Here is a 16902-nt window from a genome sequence, read left to right as displayed (position 1 = left end):
TTTTTTAAATGATGCATTATGTATAGTGGACTAATGTCTAGTTGTTCATTTTGCAAAAGTTCGTGTTTGACACTCCTTTGCGTCGAGATGAGCTTTCAAATGGCGAGGATTTGTAGCATGCGCTTGGATTCATGGAGCACATATCATCTTCTTTTTTGGTCATGTGATCTGTGTAGGCCTCTTCCATATAGCATTCCTTAGATATACTTATCATCCTTTGTATAAGATAGCACTTTGTAATATTTACAAATAGATTTTCATGTTTGTTTTGGCTCTCCTCTCCATGGTTCCATGTAATTTCATGAATTGTCATTACTAATCTTGTACTGATTTTATGAGTTATCAATCTTGTGGTTTTAAGTAGTTTTTGCATCTCTCTCAATGATGATTGTATATCCAATATATGTAATTTTTTTAAAATAATATTATACAACACATGGTACTATGGATGGCATGGCAACTTGTTGCCTTGCCATCAAAAATTTTTCCCTCTGTAACCGTTGCTATGTGTGTCACTAATTTACTACACGCATTGCTATTTTCATCGCAATTTGCATGGCAAAGTGTTGCTATTCGTGTTGCAAAAGCATCACAAATTGCGACGGAAGCAATTTGCGTCGCAAATAGTGACGCTGTCTCTGACGAATTTGTAGAGACGTCTATACTGATGCTTTTAGTGAAGACGGGGGTAATTTTTTTAATGAACATTTGCGTCACTTTGAATGTCGGTATATTGCCTGTAACTTGTAGTGAAGAAGGCAATGCCATTTTGTTATACAATTAGATTTGGAGAAGAAGAGAAAAGAAGATGACAATGAATTAGATTATGAAGAAGGCCTAGAATAGAAATTTCCAAATCAAATACAGGGTGTGGAGGAGTAGAATAGACACTTTTAATCCAAATTTAGGTGCTAGGGCAAACTCGTTTTAAATGCATAAATTCCAAGTAATAGAAAGAACATGAAAAAATAGATCAAATGAACCTTCTATTTTTTTGTAGGACGCTTCAAAGTTTAGAAAAGCCAGACACACACTAAGGAAGAACAACGGGATTAAGACATATACAATATTCAATTCAAATTATTAGAATGACAAATGGCAAAACATTCTTCTATCATTCAGGGAGTAAATAGCACATTTTTTATTTTTAACCAATTAAAATTTATTAATTTTTATAAATCCTTTTTTAGAGGAAATTTATCAAACCCCACAACAAGTGAATGCTATAGCCTCCCACAAGGAAAAGGGAAGGGGGGGGGGGGAGGGGGGAAGAAGAGGGGAACAAAAAGCAACAAATAGAACATACCAAGATATCTTGCTAATTTTGAACCTTCTAAGAAGTCACATTTGTTGGCTAGTTTACAAGGCAAGAAATGATATGATATTTAATCATTGAGAGCGAGGTCCCACACAAGTCGATTTGACTTATGCATGTTCATGTAGTCAAGTGTAGTCTTGGATAGCCACCGTCATCAGCTTGGACTTTGGAAAAAGTGGTTCTATGGCCGATCAATTGAGTGATCATTAAAAATGAAAGTCCTAAGGTAAAGTTCGTTCACTTAAAGGGACCCATGCCGATGTAACCATCGACCATTGGCAAGTCCCTTCGAGTCAAGTGACTGAGTACACGTCTAGACGCGCAATTGCTGGTCCCTTCGAGTTGCTGAGTACACTGAGTTGCTCGTCCCTTCGAGTCAATTGACTGAGTACACGTCTAGACGCGCAATTGCGTTATAACAATATGTCCCCACAAGTCTTTCGAAGATATCTCTCACGCTGACGCGCTCCCTCCTTCGTTCTCTGCTCCCCCCGCCCGCCCCTTCTCTCTCGCCCGCTCGCAATCGATCGACCGATCAAAAGCTCGCGCAAATATCCACCTCTGAAAGATCAGCTGTTGCAGCTCTAATCCATTCACGTATAGTGGAAAGCAGGCACAAGATGAGAGCATCGCGAGCGGTGGTTTGTGTGGTGGTGGGATTTCTTGGTCTCGCCGCATTTATCTTCGGCATGGCAGCGCAATCGAACCGAGTCAAGGTTCTCTCTTCTCTCTCTCTCTCTCTCTCATCGCGCGCGCGCGCATTGGAATATGATTATATACACGAATATTGAGTCTGGTACTGAAGCACAATACAATTCACCTATCATAATTGCATGTAGATGACGTTACGTTCTCTTCTGATGGGCAGAAGTGCAGCTATTCAAGCAGCCCGGCGTGGGGGCTGGGAGTGATAGGGGCGTTGTGTATCCTGGTGGCGCAGATTGTGGGCAACGCCTCCGGAGGCTGCGTCTGCTGCTGCGCTAGAACTGCCCTGATCTCTTCAACCTCCAAAGCTCTTGCGATCGTGTGTCTCATCTTCTCCTGGTATGTCCTATTCCCCAGAAAGCCCAGTACATGAAGGTTTCATAGTAAAGCAGTCTTCCAAGTTCCGACTGGCGATTCAGAATTGCATTTTTATAAGGGTAGCATTGATTCGGAGGAGTCGCACTCAGAATTTGAATTGACAGGATCTTATCGGTACTGAGCTTTCTATTCTTGCTTGGTGCGGGAGTGCGTAATTCATCTGTAACCCCGGATACGAACAACGAGGGGAGGTGCCCATATGATCCTGCGTCCTGGGTGTTTCCGGTGGGTGCATGCTTGGCCCTGGTGGCTACCCTTACCCTCTTGGCCTACTACCTCGCAGCCACCAGTCGCACCTCCCGCGCACCGCTAGCCCCTCCCGTCGCTACAGTCGTCGAAATGCCACCCAGCTACCATACCCCGGCTGCCCCTTACTATAAATAAGTAAGACGTAAAACCTAGTTTTTGCCCTTTCCCACGCACCTCTTTCCCATCTCACATCCTTATCGAAACATATATGATCCTTTGTTGCAATGACAGTATTTATCTTGCGTATGCTTTGCTTATGATGCATCCTGTACCTTACGAGAACTTTTTCCACTGGGGCCATGATGTTTGGCGTTTCTTAGACTAGTGAAGTGTTGATAAAAAATAGTTCTCCTCTCTTTTGTTTTGTTTTGTTTTGTTTTTTTTTTCTAATAACATGCCAACTTTTATAGTTATTGCACTTATCAAGGCACCACATTTTAGCTAGTCCACAATTGTCACTTTATTAGCTTTGCTCATCACAAGGAAATGGTGCATCAACAAGTTGGCTCTTTAAAGAAATAAGTTCATCTTAATTGGACTTGTTCCATTTTCCAACTTTTCTCACATGCACGTGTGCATGTGCGTGCACACAAAGGGTATGTTGTGATGCACACATGTGCCCTCTTGGTTTATCTTTGCGCAACTTATTGAAAATACAATTATGTGTATTTTTGTTAGCTAAAAGTAATAGTTTATAATACACCTTATCAAGCTACATGCACCATGTAGCATAATGTGATATTAATCCCATTAGATCCCTAAACTTCATCGTGAGTGCCATGTACTTTTGAATGCTAATTTGCCTTCATATGCTTACATGATTTTAAAAATATCTCTAATGAGGTGGTGTGTGGTAGCTCAATCCTTGGTTTATATAGGAAGCATTTCCTTGAGAAGATAATCAACTTTCCAATTCTTTTTCTTAAATTTTTGCCTTGAAAATTGAGCCCAATATATTGAGGTGCTTATTTATTGCCAGCTTTTTTTTTCACAATGACGATTATTTTGTCAATATTAATTGTCTAAATTGTATGGCATGTTTGTTGACTTTTGATATATGTCTCTTATATTATCTTGTGATAACCCTACATAGACTAATGTAAACCATAAAAGCAAATAGTTTAATAAATATGTAGCCCAAATTTCCTTTCTAAAAAAGCTACAACATGTATGTAACCATATTAAAATACATCCACTTTGAAATTCAGTGTTTAACAAATAATAAAATCGAAATTGTAGTTAAAATACAAGGTGACAAGAGGCTAGCAATTTGAGAGTAGAGGTTAGGTCCCAATATAACATCAAAGGTTTTCACAAGAAATAACTTATATAAAGCATGCCTACACCACACATACAATATAAATGGAAATACACAAATATACACGCACACATACATATACATATTATGTATATGTCTACACATATATATCATGGATCCCTTTACGGACCTATCTATATACTTATCTTATGGAATATATGGCTAAAGCTCTAGCTTAGACTTTAGCAAATGAGGTTTGAAGAGAGTTACTTATATTTTTTTAGCTCGGGGGGGTCACTCATGAATATATGTATATATAACGTGAGTTCTAAATAAGGGGTTTTTAAAACACCATTTTTATACATTTTTTACATACAGAAAGGTGTCATATAAAGGGGTTACTTACAGATTGAATAGAAAAGGGTTGTGTTTTATTCAAGAAAAATTCACAGATTAGGATATTTATAAATAGGCCATGAACGCACGTTATATAGAGAATTTATATATAGTGAACCCCCCGAGTTTTTTAGACTATTTCCTTTTGCTCACAAACATTAAATCTATGTCACTTGTGCAACATAAGGATGCACTTTGCATGTGCATGTTAAAGTACCTTGTGCACATGTATGAGTGTGGTTTTATATGTGTTCTGTATGCGTGTGCATGCACATGTCAGCAAGTATGTGCATACATGCACGTGTGCAAACAATGTGTTTGAAGATGAGAAGTACTCATGCATAGGTATGGTTGTGAATTTTTTCAATGTACATGTGTTTCAGATGCATACGCATATGTGTGCTTCAAGCTTAGACTTTAGAAAATGAGGTAATTTTTTATCTAAATTAAAAAAAATTATAACATATCTAGTGAATACTTTCAATGAGACTCATAAAGATATAGAACTTTAAAAGTGTTGTTTTCAGACTAATAATGACAGAATTTTCTCAATAGTAATATAGCAAAAGCATAGGATGAAAGATAGTCGATCATGTTAATAGAACAAAAGCAGTATGACTAAAGCAAGGTAATTCCATGAAATACAAAATTATCGAAGCTCAACCTTGTTGGGAATAAATATCCGCAAATAATGTATTCATCAAATGTAATACAACATTAACCTACATTTTCTACTGAAGAGTTTTTCTGTTTAGGTTTGTTATAATGGTTGAAAATATTGGTACCGTCGACCTTGTATTGATTGAAGGAAGTGAGTCTTAAAATGAAAGCATAGAGCAAAAGCAAGAGCTATGGTGGAAGGAGCAAGAGCAAGAGAGAGACACAAAATGTGGAAACTCCAACAATCACAATGTGTAATCGGCTTTTTTAAAAATTCAAATGTCATTGAAAGAATAAAGAATAAAGTGACAATGATGGAGACCTGTCACCTGCAGTGTATAGGTGTGCATGTACCTAATACACAATGCAGGTACTATTGATGTGACTAATACACGGGCAGTTAGGCACATGCACCTTTACCTTGTAACTAGTATATAGTGTAGGTATTGCTAGTGTAACTAATACACGGGCAGTTAGGCATAGTTGCCTTTACCCCTAACAATCTCCCACTTAAAGGTGAATGTGTCCTTAGTGGGAGAGAACAAGAAAAAAGTGACATAGTACAAATGTACATAAGTACAACAGGATGAGGAAAGACGTCATCTCATCCAACACCCATCAACTTTGTAGGAAGGCAAAACACTCCACTAAGAGACTTTTATGAGCTGATCTACATGATTTTGGTCAGTTGAGATCTTGACCAGCTCAATGGACTTGTCCTCAAGAACCTCTCGAATAAAGTAATAATCATCTCAATGTGCTTCGTCTTCGCATGGAAGATCTGATTCTTGGCCAACTGAATAGCAATCATAGAATCCAAATGTAATGTAGGGACCACATCAATAATGCAGATGTCTGCTCCACTAGTCTTGCCTAACCAGAGAGTCTCTTTTAGTGGCTACAATATAATCTGCCTTTGTAGCTCGGGTAAGTTACTTATGAATATATGTGTGCATTACGTGGGTTCAAAATAAGGTATTTTTAAAATACTATTTTTATACATTTTTTACATATAGAAGGGTGTAATATAAAGGAGTTGTTTACCGATTGAATAGAAAAGGGTTATGTTTTATTCATGAAAAGTTCACAAATAAGGATATTTATAAATAGTCCTTGAACGCATGTGATATAGATGATATACATATAGTAACTTCCCTTAGCCTTGTAGTAGATAGGGCCGTGCATTTCTACATCCTCTTCGACATTCAAGAAATGACACCTCTAACCAAGGTAAAGACATAGCCAGAAGTGGACTTTCTACTATCTGCATGTCCTGCATAATCAGAGTTAGTGTATCACATGACTCTTATATCCTAGCCACCATAATAGATGCACATAACTGTTGTGCCCTTCAGGTATCTCATGATACCCTTGATGGCATCCTAATGGCATCGGCTAACATGCCGTAACTCCCACTACAAATACTATGTCAGGGCAAGCAGCTATCATGACATACATCAAACTACTCATTACCGATGCATAAAGGCAGCTTGGCCTTTTTCTTATCAAAAACTGCACAATCAGCTTGACTAACCTTCATATAAGAAGATAAAGGGTAGCCACCAATAAGCTTACCATTCTATATATAAAACTGCTTGAGGACCTTTTGGATGTATTCCTGTGATAGATAAAGGAATCCCTTAGGGCGATTGGATGTAATGCACATTCCAAGAATATTTGAGGCTTGTCTCATTTCCTTTATCTCAAAGATATTCTTGAGCTGACCTTTCAAGATATCTAGCTCATCATGAGCATTCCCAGCAACAATCAATATATCATCCACATAGAGAGGATAAAAGTCATAAGGCTACCATCATGAGACTTCTTTTTGTTTTTTATAATTACAAATTTGTATCACTACAAGAATATCCCTGTGAATGCATAAAAGCATTTAACTTTTGGTACCATTCCCTAGGTGTCTACTTAAGGCCATAAAGGCTCTTTCTCAATCTGCACACTAGGTGGTTTGCTAGGTTTTGCAAAGCCCTTAGGGTGCTCTGTAGAGCTAAATCTCATTATGTAAGTCCCCATGAAGAAAAGCTTTCTTGACATCCATTTGATAAGTATCCAAGTCAAGATGAGCAACCAAGGCTAGTACTAAACGTAGGGTAGTCATCTTCACAACATGGGAAAAGACTTCATCAAAGTCCACACCATGCTCCTACTTGAAACCCTTAGCAACCAATGTGGCCTTGTATGCTGGCTTGGGGGGTCTAAGGGTACTCTTCAACTTGTATACTCACTTGCATGGCAAAGTATACTTTCCACTAGGGAAAGGAACCAAATCCCATGTATGATTTTTTTGCAGTGAGTCATAGTTTGACTACATGGCCCTCTTTGAAGAGTGACTATCACCTATATGCATGGCCTCTCACCAGCTTGTCACCATAACATAATCCATAGAGGGCTCAAACCACATAGATTGTTGTCTATCTCTAGTAGACTACCTCAAAATAGGTTGTGGAGCTTGGACATCCTGTGGAGCATCAAGCACCTAGGCAATTGGAGCATCAGCCTATTCTTATAGACTCTCTAGTTGGCTATATAGTAGGAGGAGGCATCTCTTGAAATATCACCCTACATACATCAATGACATGTTTAGGCTACTTATGCATTTTCTCCTCATGGAAAATAACATCATGGGTATGGATAACCTTACGAGCCTGTGGATCCCCTAGATGATAGCAGATCTCACCTGCATCTCCATAACCAAGAAAGATGCATTTCCTAGGCTTAGTATCCGACTTATTGTACTTTTCCTTGGGTACATGGGAGAAATCCTCACAATTGAAGACAAGAAAATGAGAATATGAGGGAGGTTTTCCAAACCATACCTCCTATGCAACAACCTGATAGTTGAGAGTAGTACATGGAGACCAATTTATCAAGTGTAGGGTTGTAGTAACTGCTTTAGCCCAAAAATGTTGTGGTAAGCTTGCCTGGCTACGAACTTGCTCTTGAATTTTCATATTCATACGCTTCGCTATACCATTCTGGGGTAGGATGTATAGGGTAGTAAATTGATGCTTAATATCCCTCTCCTCACAAAAATTCTCAAAGGCTTTAGAGATATACTCACCCCCATTATCTGACTTTAGGCATTTCTGCCGTGCCGATACCTAGATTAGTTCTCAACCAAAGCAAGCCTAGACTAAAATGTAGACAAGACTTCTGATTTCTACTTAATAGGATATACCCATACATTATGCATATATTCATCAATGAAGGTAACAAAATACTATGCATCACCTATGACTTGCAAGGCATGGGACCACATACATCCAAAGAATGATGGAGAGTCAATGGCTCACCCATGAGTGTCATAGCGGACTTTTTATGTGTATTATGTGTTTGCCTGCCATATAAACAATGATCACAAGACTTAAAGCACTCATTGTAAAGGGATAAAAGATACTATAAATGGGTTCCTTGCAAGGATATGTGTCCAAGGTGACAATGCCAAAGAGATACATGTGAAACTACATCTACTGTCAAAACATGGTCAATTGACCCAAATACAAGTAAGGGATAGAGAGTATTGGACTTAGCATCACATGCAATGACAAGAATCCCACAAGTAATCATTCATGAGGAATCACCAAAAGAAACTACATAATCTACATCATCATCCAAAGTGCCAACAGAGATAGGGCTCTTTGTGACAAGTAGTACATGATGCACATAATGAAGAGTAAACATGTTGCCTAAACCAAATTGCAACTGGATGGACATCACCAATACCAACTATCTCTAGTGTTAGGTCATTACTCAAATAGACAGATCTAGTCAAACTACGATAGGAGTGGAACCACTCTCAATAAGGGGTCACATGAAAGGAAGCCCTTGAATCTAGCAATCAACATTGAGTATACCTTGACAAAGTATGAGTCAACAGTGAAGTATCAAGAGAAGAAGCTACAAGTATGAAATTATCATCAAAAGAAATCTCCATGACATTAATCTCTTCAATCTTAACACTTGACTTGCTAGGGACATTGTTGTGATCATCATTTTTTTCCTATACTTTACCCTTGCTCTTTTCCTTACTCTTGTTCTTGCGCATTTTATGGCAACATGACCAAATATGTCATGATTTCCCATAGTAATGACAATCCAATGAGGACTTATGGACACGAGACTTACTATGAGATTGTCTATGTGATCGAGAACAAGAGTGATGAGAGTCCCTCCCACAACACTCATTACCACTCCTACCATTATTGCCTCTAATTGCCAAAGCATGAGAGGTGTAGGAAGCATCGACATTCTTTTGTTTAATCTCTTCATTCAAAAGTGCACCCTCTACATCTTGTAACTCTAGCCCATAAATAGGCATGTTTACACACACACCAGTACGAAATATATCCCATGATTCAAGTAGTGTAACCTGTCAAGATTGTGGGAGAGAAGGAAGGAGTCTCACTTGAAGCTTTCTTGCTTGCACAATGGGGGAATACACACAAGGGTGGAGGCTGAAAACAGTTTTCCTCTTCTTAGTTGTGTAAGCCAAAAGAACTCTAGTACAAAGAAATAGAAGAACCCTATATATGGGTCTCAAACCAAACTCAACTAACTAAGGTGGCATACTAACTGAGCCACGAACTAGAGTAGATAAGGATAGCTATCATGTAGCTATTATTCATGGGCGGTGTACCAACCGCGTCTGCAATTGACAAGTCGGTGACATAAATACACAACGGTCACCCTGGCGTATCACAAGTGGAGCTCGATATCTCAACACTCCCCCTCGAGCTCAATCCCAATTCCTGCACACCAAGCAGGTCTCTGAACTTGCGCAGCTTCTCTGCGCCCAATGCCTTCGTGAATATGTCAGCTACCTGATCCTCTGTGCTGACATAAACTAGATCAATAAGACCTAGTAAAACCCTCTCTCGCACATAGTGATAATGCACCTCAATGTGCTTTGTTCTAGCATGATAGACTGGGTTATTTGCCAAGTGTATACTACTCATGTTGTCACAATAAATGACAACTGCCCCATCTATAGGCTGATGCATATCATAAAGTAGCTTATGCAACCAAGCTACCTCACATGCAGCCATTGCTGCACCCCTGTACTCAGCCTCTGTGCTCGACAAGGCAACTGTAGGCTGTTTCTTGCTGCTCCAAGTGACTGCAGCACTCCCAAAAGAGAACACATATCCACTGGTAGATCGTCTATCAGAAATACTACCAGCCCAATCAGCATCAGTGTATCCATGCAACTGTATCTGAACCCCAGTCTCATAAAATAGTCCATACTGCAATGTAGACTTCACATACCTGAGTATGCGTCTAGCTGCATCCAAATGTGATTTCCTTGGAGCCTGCATAAACTGACTTACCAATCCAATAGCATAGCTCAAATCTGGCCTGGTAATAGTCATATAAATCAAACTTCCTACTATGCGTCTGTACATAGTAGGGTCTTCTAGAAGCTCACCTGCATCTGTGCTCAGCTTCACATTCTGCTCCAAAGGAACTGAAATAGGCTTACAGCCTGTCATCCCATATTTGGACAGCATGTCCAATCCATACTGCCTCTGCAAGAGCTGTATCCCACTTGGTGATCTAATCACCTCAATGCCCAAGAAATAACGCAGCTCTCCCAAATCCTTCATCTCAAACTTCTGCTTCAATAGCATTTTCACATGAAGGATATCTTCATCACTGTTACCTGTCACAATCAAATCATCAACATAAATGACAAGTAGCATAATACCTTTCTCTGTTTTTCTCACATAAAGTGAGAAATCTGCCTTGGAAATCTGCCTTGGAAATCTGAAAGCCAATAGTGATAAGATACTGTCCTATCTTGTCAGACCATGCTCTAGGTGCTTGCAACAAGCCATACAAGGCTTTCTTCAACCTACAAACAAACTCAGGATGAACAGCATGCACATAACCTGGTGGCTGCTCCATATAGACCTCTTCTTGCAAATCACCATGCAAGAAGGCATTCTTTACATCCATCTGATGTAAAGACCATCCCTTTGATGCAGCCATATCAATGACTTCTCTTACGGTTGCCATCCTTGCAACCGGACTGAATGTTTCTTCATAGTCAATGCCATATGTTTGTGCATACCCCTTGACTACTAATCTTGCCTTGTATCTATTCACAGAACCATCTGCATTGTGCTTCACCTTATAAACCCACTTACAGCCAATTGCATTTTTACCTTTAGGCAAAGGTACCAATTCCCATGTAGCATTTGCTTCCAAGGCATCCATTTCTTCATCCATGGCTTTCTCCCATTTTTCTTTTCCCATGGCTTGCTCAAAAGAAGTGGGTTCTGGTTCCTGTATCACTTTGACCATATATGCATAGTGAATGGCTGTAAATCCATCATATTTCAGCCTATCCACAGGATACCTAGCTCTCGTAGACCTGCGCAAAGTAGGTTCACTCCCAGGTGCTCTCAAAACATCCCTGGTCTTCCTTACTCCAGGTGTAACAATAGAAGGAATACCCAACTCATCATCAATGCTCTGTTCTGAGCCACTGGATTCACCATCCACACAAGAGTGACCTGCATTCACATCAAACATGGGCTGATCAACCTTCTCTTTTCCTTTTCGTGATACTTGCATACCACTATCTGCATTACTTTGAGAAGATTCTCCTGATCTCAATCTGCCTGTCCATGGCGAAGAATGTGAACCACTGCTAGAGGACGCTCCAGGTCCACTAATATTTTGTGACTGCTGCTGTGAATTCTGTGCAGCATTACCATTTTGTGCATCTACATCATCAATCACATTTACTGGTTTATACCAACTACTCATCTCATCAAAAACAACATCTCTGCTCACTGTAAACTTACGAGTAGAAGGGTTATAGCATCTATACCCTTTTTGCTGCAGAGAGTAACCAATAAAGATGCACTTCTCAGCTTTTGGATCCAACTTGGATCTCAACTCATCTGGCACATGTACGTAGGCAATGCAACCAAAAATTTTCAAATGAGAAATATCTGGTTTCCTACCAGTATACCTCTCCTCTAGAGTCATTCCATGTATTGCTGCAGTGGGAGTCCTGTTCATTATGTAGACTGTTGTAGCAACTGCTTCAGCCCAATAAAAATCTGGCAAGTCTTTTTCATTGAGCATGGCACGAGATACCTCTCCAATATGCCTGTTTTTCCTTTCTGCAATTCCATTTTGTTGTGGGGTATGACTGCATGAATATTGCTGCTTTATGCCATGCTCCTGTAGGAACCTTGCAAACTCATTTGAGAGGTACTCTCCCCCTCCATCTGACCTTAGGCATTTTATTTGCAGGCCTGTTTCTTTTTCAACCATAGCTTTAAGGGTTTTGAAATGCCCAAAAACTTCACTTTTCTTTTTCATAAAATACACCCAAACTTTTCTGCTATAGTCATCAATAAAAGTGACAAAATAATGACAGCTTCCAAGAGATTCACCTTTAGTAGTCCACACATCAGAGTGGATTAATTCCAATGGCTTCTCACTCTCTTGAACATGTCTAGGAAATGGTTTCCTTGCCTGTTTTCCAAACTGACAGGCTTCACATACCTTATGCATTTCTGCAACCTTGAATTTAGGCAAACCTGCAACAATATTTTGGGCCTGCATTGATTTAAGTCGCTGTACATTAACATGACCAATGCGTTTATGCCAGATATCAATATCTGCAACTACACCGGTCCCATGTGCAAACATTGCTGCACTCAATTCAGACATGTCTGCATCCAATGTAAACATTCTGCCCTTCTTCTTTCCTTTTTCTATCAAGCGACCTTTATTTTTCATATCCTCAACAAAGCATCCATGAGGATTAAATCTGACCTGCAAGCCCTGCTCAACCATTTGACCAACAGAAACCAGATTTTTGGTGATATTCGGGACATGAAATACATCGGACAGGTATTTCTTTTTCCCATCCTGCATAGACAAAGGAATTTTTCCAATCTGCATAATAGGATGTGCAGTATCATCACCAGTCTCCACAAATCCTGGTTTTTCCATTTTTCTTGCATCCTCCATCCATTCTGCATGACCTGTCATGTGGTTTGATACACCTGAGTCAACATACCATACATCATTGCTTTCTTCTGCACTTGTCACAGAATTGTTCATGTGCTGCACCATAAACAAGTGCTCATTTCAGTCATCACTCTGTCTACTAGAAGATGCATAATTCCCTTGTTGCAGTTTTCCATTCATGATGTCATTCTGCTTTTTATAGCAGTCTTTAGCCATATGACCCATTTTACCACAGTAGTAGCATTCAACATTACTGTTTGCATTTTGGCCTCTTTGCCATCCACCATGACCTCTTTGGCTCCCCCTGCCTCTAGAGTTACCACGTCCTCCTCCATAGGACTGGTTTTCTTGAGTTTGCTCCATATTCTGATTTCTACCACGGCCTCCATATCGGCCTCCTCTACCTCTGCCTCTACCTCTTCCAACATTTGAGTAGAAGACAGCTTCTTTTGAAGTTCCTCCTGAAGAAGATGCACCACCATTTCTCTGCTCCTCAGAAATTAGAAGAGCAATCAACTCCTCAAAATCAGGAAATCTTTCACGGACGGAAATGGATGTTCGAAACTGTGCATAATCCTTTCCTAGACCATTCAAGGTCACAGAAACTAAATCATCATCTTCCACTGGCGACCCAATGGAAGCAAGTGCATCTGCAATCTTCTTCACCTTCATGTGGTAGTCATTGATGCTCATATTTTCTCTTTGCACATTATGCAACTCTTGCTTGAGCTGCATTTTCCTGGCTTGCGTATTTGTGCTATACATTTTTGACAAAGTATCCCATGCCTCCTTTGGTGTACTTGCATCTTGAATATGCACAATCATAGAGTCTGAAATGCTGATAGACAGCCAGTACATAACTTTCCTGGCTCTCTCATGCCATGCTTTAAATGCCTGCATTTGCTGTTGATTGGGAACATCAGGAAGAACTGGTTCTTCTTCATTTCCTGCAACAAATTCCCAATATCCTTTTCCCATAAGGAAATTCGTCATTCTAAACTTCCATGCTTGGAAGTTGTTCTTGTCAAGCTTTTCAGTGACAATCTGTGAGAGAGAATCAGACGCCATTACAGAACACTGCAAAAAATTCTGTCACTACAAAGAACACAACTTCAGCCTCACAAAGGCAAATCTGCAAAACTGACGAAAGTGGTATTTGACCACACAGTCACTTCCTAGTGACGATTTTGCATCAACAGGCAACATGGATGATTCTATAACTCCCAATGTCTCTGCGCACAAGCATACGATGCAATTTCTACAGTAACTTTTCACCGACCTGTAGAACAGTGGCTGCACAGCATAAAACTGGGCCTTTTCCTGAGTGCGTGCAGAAAACTTCCGCCTCCAAAACAGGCCCCGAAATGGCCTCAAAACAAAAAAACAAGGTCGCCAAGGGCTATAGCCCTTTCCCGTAGCATATACTGCCCTCTTGCTTCACCGTGAAGGGCGTCTCAACCTGAGACAATGCACTTCTGCACTTTCCGGTTGTGCTACCTGTAGAGATCTGCTCCCAAAACAGAAAATGAAAGTAACACTGCTCCTCTTACCAGAACATCGCGAGCTTGGCTTGCTTTCCTGAGCTCCTTATCACGAACAAGGCTCTGATACCATGTCAAGATTGTGGGAGAGAAGGAAGGAGTCTCACTTGAAGCTTTCTTGCTTGCACAATGGGGGAATACACATAAGGGTGGAGGCTGAAAACAGTTTTCCTCTTCTTAGTTGTGTAAGCCAAAAGAACTCTAGTACAAAGAAATAGAAGAACCCTATATATGGGTCTCAAACCAAAGTCAACTAACTAAGGTGGCATACTAACTGAGCCACGAACTAGAATAGATAAGGATAGCTATCATGTAGCTATTATTCATGGGCGGTGTACCAACCGCGTCTGCAACTGTGGAAAGTATAAAAGAGCTAAAAAAATGCGATAATTATTTCCTTTTATCAGCTTAAAAAAACTCTTTTATGCAAATGCTAATGAAACATGGCAAAGCTTTTGCATTTCAGCCAAGTGAAATAGGATGTGTGGATCCAAATATTGTGGCTCCTATGGTCATTGTTACGGTTCCAAATGTGCCTTGGAACCTCAAGCTTATTCCTGTTCCAAGGGCACGTTTTCCTAAATTACTAGAACTTCTGAATGAAAAGATTAGAATGAAGATTTTTTAACCTTCTTCAGCACCTTACTCAAATTGATGGTTTACTGTGCCCAAGGAAAATGGATCTTTACGATTCATTCAAGATCTATAACGTGTTAATCAAGTCACAATCCAAAATGTTGGTTCGGGTCCAATTGTTGACGCATTTGCTGAAAATTTTGCAGGCAGAGCAATTTATTACATGGGTGACCTATATTCAAGATATGACCAATTTCAGCTTTCATTAGAGAGCCGAGACATTATCACAATGAAGACACCTCTTGGATTGGTCTGCATGTATACTCTACCACAAGGTGCAACAAATTTCATGGCCCATATGATGAACGCCATGCACAAAGTCTTAAGGGACTTTATTCCATAGCTTACTCTTCCTTTTCTAGATGATGTACCTATCAAGGGATGCGAAGTCTATGAAAAGAATGAGGAGCTTGATGAACATGGTTGTAGGACATTTGTAGTTAACCATATTCATGATTATGACAAGATTTTGACAAGGATTGAAGAGGTTCATCTTACCCTTTCTGGAGCTAAATCGACTTTGGAGTGAAGAAGTCCTAGTGATTGGACATCTGTGTGGCCCCTATGGGACGTAAATCTTCACCAATCAAGATAGATGTCATCAGCAGAATGTAAGAAGAATGCACAAATATTTCAAAAGTGAGAATATTTCTTGGCGCATGTGTATTCTATCTCATGTGGATACCACATTTTGCTCATGTAGCCAAAAATCTTTATCAATTCTTAAGAAAAGGCCAAAGATTATTTTGGGGAAAAGAGAATACTCTTACTATATGCAAATTAAATAAGCTGCTAATTTCAGCTCCCACTCTCAAAAGGGCTGATTATTCAAATGGACAACCCATCATCCTTACTATGGATACAAGTCCCATTGGGATATGATGGGTTGTTGGCCAAGAAGATCTTGAAGGTAACATATATACAATTCGTTTTGAAGAAAAGGTTCTCAATGAAGGTCAAAGAAGGTATACACAAGTAAAAAAGGAATTGTGGGGGGTTGTAACAGCATTGAAATGTGATCGTGAGTACTTTATAGGTGCTTCTGTAATGGTAGAAAATGATTGTCTTCCACTCTTGCGCATGATTGCCAACTGCTCTACACCCGATATTGCTATGCTAAGATGGATTGCATATATTAAATCTCTCGACTCCAAATTGAAGCATATTGCAGGAAAGGAGAATCCAATTGTTGACATGTTGTCATGCGCAAGATATGACAATGAAGAGGAGTTGATGGAAGAAGATGAAATTTAAGAGTCTATACTTGCTGAATTTCATTCTATGACTGCTAATAATACCTTTCCAACTACTGCATATATAGAACCAAAGTTGAAAATAAAAAGTGTAGCTAATATTATTAAAGGTAAAGCATTAAGTACAGCAAGGACAGAAAAAAGTACTGTTGTAAATCAAAAAACAATAGCAAAGATTAAAGATTTGCCTATGGAAGAAGGGTGCTCAGCCAGAAGCCATCATGCTTATTGCATTACTGAAGTTCTAGCTCATTTCCTTCAAGAAGATTATGAAGATAGCCAATACTTAAGCACAATGAAGAAGAAGGAAACTTTGATTGATGAGGAGTTCAAGAATATTAAGAGGAAAGCTTATGGATTTTTTCTTAAAGATGGGCATCTATAGAAGCACACAAAAAATAAGAAAGGAACGCCTATTTGAGTTTTAGGTAATAAAAGATTGCAACAACAGGTAATGAAGGAATTTCATGAACGTTTGTGGGCTGGCCAAAGAGGTAA

The 16902-nt window shown here is 39.5% G+C and overlaps 1 protein-coding gene across 1 annotated transcript; it reads left to right on the top strand.

Moving 5' to 3' along the window:
• Positions 1–505: 505 nt before the first annotated feature.
• Positions 506–3386, top strand: LOC148010199 (uncharacterized). The gene is made up of 4 exons (XM_087672889.1): positions 506–688; positions 1887–2034; positions 2158–2362; positions 2506–3386. The coding sequence occupies exons 1-4, from the start codon at positions 506–508 to the stop codon at positions 2783–2785; spliced, it is 816 nt and encodes a 271-aa protein (XP_087529015.1). The 3' UTR covers positions 2786–3386.
• The last annotated feature ends 13516 nt before the right edge of the window (positions 3387–16902 follow it).

The sequence above is a fragment of the Lygodium microphyllum genome, chromosome 30 (assembly GCF_053477565.2).
Source record: "Lygodium microphyllum isolate KBCC chromosome 30, Lygodium_microphyllum_v1.1.10, whole genome shotgun sequence".
NCBI lineage: Eukaryota > Viridiplantae > Streptophyta > Polypodiopsida > Schizaeales > Lygodiaceae > Lygodium > Lygodium microphyllum.
Note: the sequence above shows the minus strand (reverse complement) of the source record. Positions and strands in the feature narration are given on the sequence as shown.

Coding starts and splice junctions, on each gene's coding strand:
- LOC148010199 (XM_087672889.1), top strand. CDS start 506: ATGTGTGTCACTAATTTACTACACGCATTGCTATTTTCATCGCAATTT. Junction 2,035..2,157: donor CGCAATCGAACCGAGTCAAG/GTTCTCTCTTCT, acceptor AATTGCATGTAG/ATGACGTTACGTTCTCTTCT. Junction 2,363..2,505: donor GTGTGTCTCATCTTCTCCTG/GTATGTCCTATT, acceptor TTGAATTGACAG/GATCTTATCGGTACTGAGCT.